Source organism: Propithecus coquereli, unplaced genomic scaffold (assembly GCF_000956105.1).
Source record: "Propithecus coquereli isolate 6110/MARCELLA unplaced genomic scaffold, Pcoq_1.0 Scaffold215, whole genome shotgun sequence".
Lineage (NCBI taxonomy): Eukaryota > Metazoa > Chordata > Mammalia > Primates > Indriidae > Propithecus > Propithecus coquereli.
This window is the reverse complement of record NW_012146634.1, coordinates 687,536-693,893: the sequence shown is the minus strand read 5'-3', so window position 1 is coordinate 693,893 and position 6,358 is coordinate 687,536. Positions and strand designations below refer to the sequence as shown.

The following is a 6,358-nucleotide window of genomic DNA, read 5'->3' as shown; positions in this document are numbered from 1 at the left end:
CGGGGCGGGGCCCCTGGGGTCAGTCTCAGCCTCCGGCACCGGCCGCGCAGCTGGAGGCGGCGGAGCGGAAGGTACTCAGGGCCGGGGCTGCGGGCGGCGGGGCGTCCTGGGAACTCGTCCCCGGGAGAGCACTTTCCCCCTCTCCACTCTCCTGGAGCTCGGGGCGCGGCTCGGGATGGGGTTTGGCCCGAGCGTGGGCCGCGTTCCCTTCCCTTGGACACGGCGTCCGGGCCGTGCAGGGGTCCGGCCGGGTCGGCCCCTTCCCGGGCTGCAGCGAGCGGCCCCCGGAACTACCAGGCAGGACTCTTGCCTCCTGGGGTTCGAGGGGTCCCATCCAGAGCCCTTCCCTTCCCCTCCCGGCGTCTCAGAACCTGCCCCGCCGGGCGAGGGGCGAGGGGGCGACTTGGATCTTCGCAAGGGAGCCTCAGCCCAGACGCTGTAGCTGCCAGGCCGGGCGGCCCGAAGGGGACCTGGAGTGGGGTGGGGGTGGGAACTGCCCCAGGCCAGGATGGTGGAATGGCGGGAATAGGGGCGGGATGTGACCGTGGGAGCTGCCACTGCTCGGCGGGGCCGCCTTAGACGGTTCCTGGAACCTCCCTGTATTACGGGGTAGGGAAGATCCGCGAAAGATTCAGCTCCTGTGTGTGTGTGAGAGAGGGAGAAAGATTCTCCCGCCTCCTTCCCACTCTGGAAAGAAGCATGCTAAAATTATTTTGGAGGGGTTGGGCTGGGAGATCCCAGGCTGAATCCTGCCCTCAAGTCTGGTTTTTTAAAGTTGAGGATGAGGTATTTCCTGAAGACTGATTCCTTCCCTAGATCTCGGGGCAGAGGGCGAAAGGGTCAGCAGCATCAGCTGGCCCCTCTGGCTCATCTGGGAAATCAAGAGAACGACTCAAGAGAGGTCTGATGTACCCACAGTGTCTTGTGTCGCACAGAAGGCCCCAGAAGTTCCAGGCTCCATTCTGGGCCCTGTGTGGGGTTTGCTGCTCTTACGGTCAGTGGGACAGACAGTTCCTCTGGGGCTACCGCTTACAGCGAGTTGCTGTCCATGCCATCATGGCCTTGGCTGGGCCTAGTGGCCTGTGCTCTTCTAGCACAACCAGAGCCCAGAGGGAAAGTCTTCTAATTGAGCTGGAGGCTCCAGCTCCCTTAATGCACGCCCCTAACCTGAAATTCTGGCTTCTGCCTCCCACCATCTGGTGCCACCCAAACTGCCCTGCTGGGGTGTAGCAGTGGCATACTCACACCGAAGTGGCTGGTATTCATCCCAATAGTGATTGCCCTCCATCAGCACTGCCCACCCGGGTTGGGCTACTCCAGCCTGTCTTTATCCAGTGGGACCAGTTGAACTAATGGGAGTGGGTGGGGGGGTTGGAAGAAATCCTGGTGTCAGTCACCTGGGTAGAATTCCCAAAGAACCTCCTTTTTGGAGGGGATCTGCTGGCAGGGCGAATGCCTTCTTGCCTGCCTTTTAGGGTATCAGGGGGAGCCCCTTTTGCGGTAGGGAGAGTGTGGCTGTGAACTCCTATGAATTCTCTCTGACTCATGTCCACTCCCCCACATCCCGGTTTTGTGAGTGTGCCGTGTGCGTGTGCAGGGGAGGGAGGGGCCTCCCAGGCTCCCACTGGTGAAGAGAGGTAGCCTGGGGCTAGAGTGTTTGCCTCCTGCAAGGCAGACCAGGCAGGGCTGTGAGGTGGTGGTATGTGGCGAGTAGAAGAGTTCAGCTCAGTCTGACAGGATGTGGCTCTGAGAGAAAAAGCCAGGTTTGGGGCAGAGATCAGGTTACCGTCCCCTTCTTAACTGCTCCCTGCCTGGTTGGTGCCGCGCCTGGCCCTCATTTTTCTCTCCTCTTGGGGCTCCTCCCAGCCCAGTCTCTAGCCCCCTCCCACTTCCCAACAGCCTTGACTTCTTCTCAGCCCCGGAGCCCGCCCTCTCTTCCTCCCAGGCTGTAGGCCTGGGAACTGCAGCCAGCTGGAGGCCTGCTCCCCTCCCCAGGGAAGAAGGAAGTGAGGGAAGCTCCGAAGGTGTGATGAACTGGGCAGATGCTCGTTCATGTGTGTTGGGGGTGGCGGACACACAGAAAGCCAGGGAAGCTGACTCCTTGCCCTGAGTCACAGGGAGGGGTGGGCAGGGCCTTTGGGTGAGCTGGACGGAGGGAGGAAGGGGTTGTTCCAGAGAATGGGTGGAGGTGATTCCCTAGTGGATTATTCTGTTTCTCTGCTGTGGTGGATGTGTGGCTCTGTACAGTGTGGTCATTGTCCCCTGCCAGGAGCTGAGTGACCCAGTGTTGCTGCCAGGCCCAGGAGGGAGGGGGGAGGAGGGCAGGCTGCCCGAGTGGGAGCTGTGGGCACTTCAGGGACTGAGCCTCCTTTGTGTGACTTGGGGCTTTGGGGACCAGGTGGGCTGGGCCAGGGAAGCCAGCCGGCTACTGCCACTGTCGTCTGTCTGGGTTTCCCTGCTTCTTCTCTCCTTCCGACGTCTGGTGTTATATGTAGAAAAGGCACAGACTTGAGTCACACAGGCCTGCTTTGAGTGATGTCCCTGCCTCTTATGTGCCATGACTCTGAATACATTTCTTAACTTCACTGAGCCTTAGTTTCCTAGTTTGTCAAATGGGAAGTGCACCATCTACCTTCCAGGCGTCTAGGGAGGCAATCTCTGTCATAATGCCAAAAATAGTGCCTGGGCTCTGTAAGTATTCTTTCCCTTACCCATCCACCACCTGGTAGCTGCCGCCACTAGTCTGTGGTCTTGCAGAGAGGACTCCTCATTTGTGACTGGGCAGGTGTGACTCGTGTGGAGCGACAGTCTGTTCTAGATTGGACCTTTGAGATTATTAAACTTTAAATGCATCAAAATCCTGGTAACAAATGAAGTCTGACTTGAAATCCTGATATGTAAATTAGATAAAAGCTGGACATGTCCCTGATCCCTGAGCACGTCTCTAGGTATCTGGGGTCCCCCAGTTGGTGAGTGGATTAGATTGAAACTCATGTTTTCTGGCTCCCAAATGGGTTCTTATTCCATCTCCCACTGCTGTGCTTTCACCCATCTGGGGAGACCTGTCCCTGACCTAGAGATGAGGAATTTTAAGCTCTGTTGCCTGCACAATTGGTTCTTGACAGGAACATGCCTGAGCAAGCTCCCTTTCCTCCCTTTGCTGGATGCCTTGGTTTCCAGGAAGGTTTGGGGGGCTCTAGAGAAGTGATTTTGACCTTACTGGCTTTTCTCCAAATCCCCACTACCTTTTGCCTGTTAGCCCCAGCCATGGCTGCAATCCGAAAGAAGCTGGTGATCGTGGGGGATGGTGCCTGTGGGAAGACCTGCCTCCTCATCGTCTTCAGCAAGGATCAGTTTCCGGAGGTCTACGTCCCTACCGTCTTCGAGAACTATATCGCAGACATCGAGGTGGACGGCAAGCAGGTGAAGGCGAAGAGCCCCTTCCCAGGGAGCTCACCTTGGGGCCCTGCCACCGGTCACTCAGAGACCTAGTGCGTCCTTCCCCACCACCTACCCATGTCCTTGCTTCATTCTCCCTGCTAGGACCCAGTAAAAGTTAGGAAGTAAAACTGTGGTCTTAGGAAACCTGGATCTACCTTCTGAGAGAAGGGCTACCACTTACTAGCTCTGTAATCTGGGCTGAAACTCCCCCAGCTGCCAAACAGGGGTGACGGTAAGACCTCCCTCAGAGGGTCGTGAGAATTACCAAAATTATGGTGTTCACAATGGTGATTCATATATTACGCAAAGGTCAAACATGTCTTAGATTTAAAAAAAAAAACAAAACCCTAATTTGACCTAACTCGTGTGACGGCGATAAACACAAGGCCTGGCACATAACAAGTGCTCAGTCGAGATGTTCGGTGAGCCTAAAGGACTGGCGGTTTCAGAGCGGACCTCTGGGTGGCAGGGTTGGGGCCCTCAGGCTAGCTACTCACTGTCCTGTTTATCAGGTGGAGCTGGCTCTGTGGGACACAGCAGGGCAGGAAGACTATGATCGTCTGCGGCCTCTCTCCTACCCGGACACGGATGTCATCCTCATGTGCTTCTCCATTGACAGCCCTGACAGCCTGGGTGAGGGCACCGGAGGGAGGGTGGGATCGGCGGAGGCCTCTTGCCTCGGCCTGTCTGCAGGCATCTGCAGGTGCGGTGGGGTGCAGGCGGCACCCACCCTGTTGGTCTCCCGTACTGTGGCAGCCCCAGCACGGGCGAGGAGGAGGGGTTTTGAGGTGTGAAAGGAACTGTCATGCTGAGTGGCCTCTACGACTGCTGTGGGAAGATGAGGGGGCCCCCAGGGGAGCTTTCTAGTCTAAGTGGAGGCATTGACACCTGTTGGGGCGTGTTCGTGCAGAAAACATTCCTGAGAAGTGGACCCCGGAGGTGAAGCACTTCTGCCCCAACGTGCCCATCATCCTCGTGGGAAATAAGAAGGACCTGAGGCAAGATGAGCATACCAGGAGGGAGCTGGCCAAGATGAAGCAGGTGGGTGCAGCTGCCAGCCTGGAGCCCTTGGGGAGGAAGGTACCCTCCGAGGGGTTGCAGACTGGGAAAGGGAGCATCTCTTCAGCAGTGGCCCCGTTAGAGGAGACGGTGACGGCCACCTCCTGTGTGTCTTGCACCCTGGTGAGGGAAAACCGGAAGGGTGCTCAGTGTCTGATAAAATTTCTGATGAAATTATTAGAGAAACAGGAAGTGACTTGTCTAAATTCGTTTGGCATTTTTATTCCAGTTTATTGTCCTGTGTTCGGAATTAAGATGAATAGGAAAATCTCTGCCCTCAGGGAGACAGCTTCTTCTATGCACTGGGGGTACGCGCCTTGTGCCATCAGAGTGCCTCTGGGGCGGTGTGGGCTGGCATGGGTGCAGGAGGGGGAGGGCACTGTAAGTTGCTGGAAGAAAGGCCAGGAGGGTGAGAGAGCTGGCTTATTCAGGGACCTGGTCAGTGTCTCTCCAGCCAGAGGGCTAGAAGAAAGCTACCAGGATAAGGAATGCAGGCTATCTTGCAAGGATAACTGTAGCAAGGTTTTAAAATGGGGATAGATGTCAGGTCTGCATGTTACAAAAATAATTCTGGTGGCTACAGAGGATGTAATAGAGGAAAGTGAGAGTGGAGGCAGGGAGGCCAGGAGGTAGCAGACACTCACTTAGGCAAGAGATCATGTACTGTGGGGTGCAAGGTTGCATGGGAGTGGAGGGAATAGACTGGAGAGAATTTTTTGAATGTAAACATAAGAGTGCTGGATCCCTGACCATGAAGCTGCCCAGGGTAGCCTGGGGTCTGGGTGCTTTGTGGGGTCAGGGCTGGAGGTATTTGTTCTAGTTACTACGCTTATGGGTGAGGTGGAAAGAGGTACACGAGCCACTAGCTTCCTCTGACCCCTCATCTTCTGTCTTCTCAGGAGCCTGTTCGGTCTGAGGAAGGCCGGGACATGGCGAACCGGATCAGTGCCTTTGGCTACCTTGAGTGCTCAGCCAAGACCAAGGAGGGGGTACGGGAGGTATTCGAGATGGCCACTCGGGCCGGCCTCCAGGTCCGCAAGAATAAGCGCCGGAAGGGCTGTCCCATCCTCTGAGATCCCCACGGCTTCCCTTACATGCCCCCCTCTCTTCACAGGGGTGCAGAAATTCCCCACCCCCCAACCCCAGCCTCTTAGGGCTCCATGCTGAAGGCTCCCTTTTCAGTTCCCTCCTGCCCAGGACTGCACGGAATTTCCCCAGCCCCAAGGTGGTGGTGGCGGGAGGCCCTCGCCCAGTCCCCTGGGAACCCAGGCCTCTGCCCTGCCCTTCCTGAGCAGAGCCCCCTGGGGCTCTTGCTCCCTTCGACCTTCCCCAAAGGATGGTCACACACCAGCACTTTATATACTTCTGGCTCACAGGAGAGTGCCTGGGGTAGGGGACTTAGAGGGCATAACCCAGAGTCCCAGGCCCCTGGGGTTTCTGCTTTGGGCAGGGGCCTTGTCTCTGACTGCACTTGGTGGGGGGCATGAATAAAGACCACAGGTTCCAGCATGCGTGTGGCAATTTCCTGCCTTTCTCTCCCTGTCTGGGCTGCAGGCCTGGAGTCCCATCTCTCCTCATTTCCAAGTTGCTTGCCAGGCTGGCCCCCTGTCTGTAAAGGCAGGACTTTGGGCCAGCAGGGTGGAGTCTTAGAGCCGAGGATGAGGTCATGCCTGGCTCTGGGCCTAGGAGGCGGGTGAGGGGAGTGGTCTGTAGCTGGGACTAAAGTTAGAAACCTGTGGGTGGCTTCCCTGCCACCTCCCACTGGGTTTCCTCCCTGGATGTGGGGGCTGGGTTTCTCTCTAGCTGGGAGTGGGTGTGACAGTCCCACCCTCCCATGCAGGGTCAGCTTGGGGGCTCG

The 6,358-nt window shown here is 57.1% G+C and overlaps 1 protein-coding gene across 1 annotated transcript; it reads left to right on the top strand.

The window, feature by feature from the left end:
* The first annotated feature begins 6 nt into the window (after positions 1 to 6).
* RHOC (ras homolog family member C) lies at positions 7 to 6,011 on the top strand. Its single transcript, XM_012644625.1, has 5 exons — positions 7 to 71; positions 3,260 to 3,423; positions 3,954 to 4,074; positions 4,352 to 4,482; positions 5,400 to 6,011. The coding sequence occupies exons 2-5, from the start codon at positions 3,268 to 3,270 to the stop codon at positions 5,571 to 5,573; spliced, it is 582 nt and encodes a 193-aa protein (XP_012500079.1). The 5' UTR covers positions 7 to 71; positions 3,260 to 3,267; the 3' UTR covers positions 5,574 to 6,011.
* Positions 6,012 to 6,358: the final 347 nt, after the last annotated feature.

Coding starts and splice junctions, on each gene's coding strand:
- RHOC (XM_012644625.1), top strand. CDS start 3,268: ATGGCTGCAATCCGAAAGAAGCTGGTGATCGTGGGGGATGGTGCCTGT. Junction 3,424..3,953: donor TCGAGGTGGACGGCAAGCAG/GTGAAGGCGAAG, acceptor CCTGTTTATCAG/GTGGAGCTGGCTCTGTGGGA. Junction 4,075..4,351: donor TGACAGCCCTGACAGCCTGG/GTGAGGGCACCG, acceptor GTGTTCGTGCAG/AAAACATTCCTGAGAAGTGG.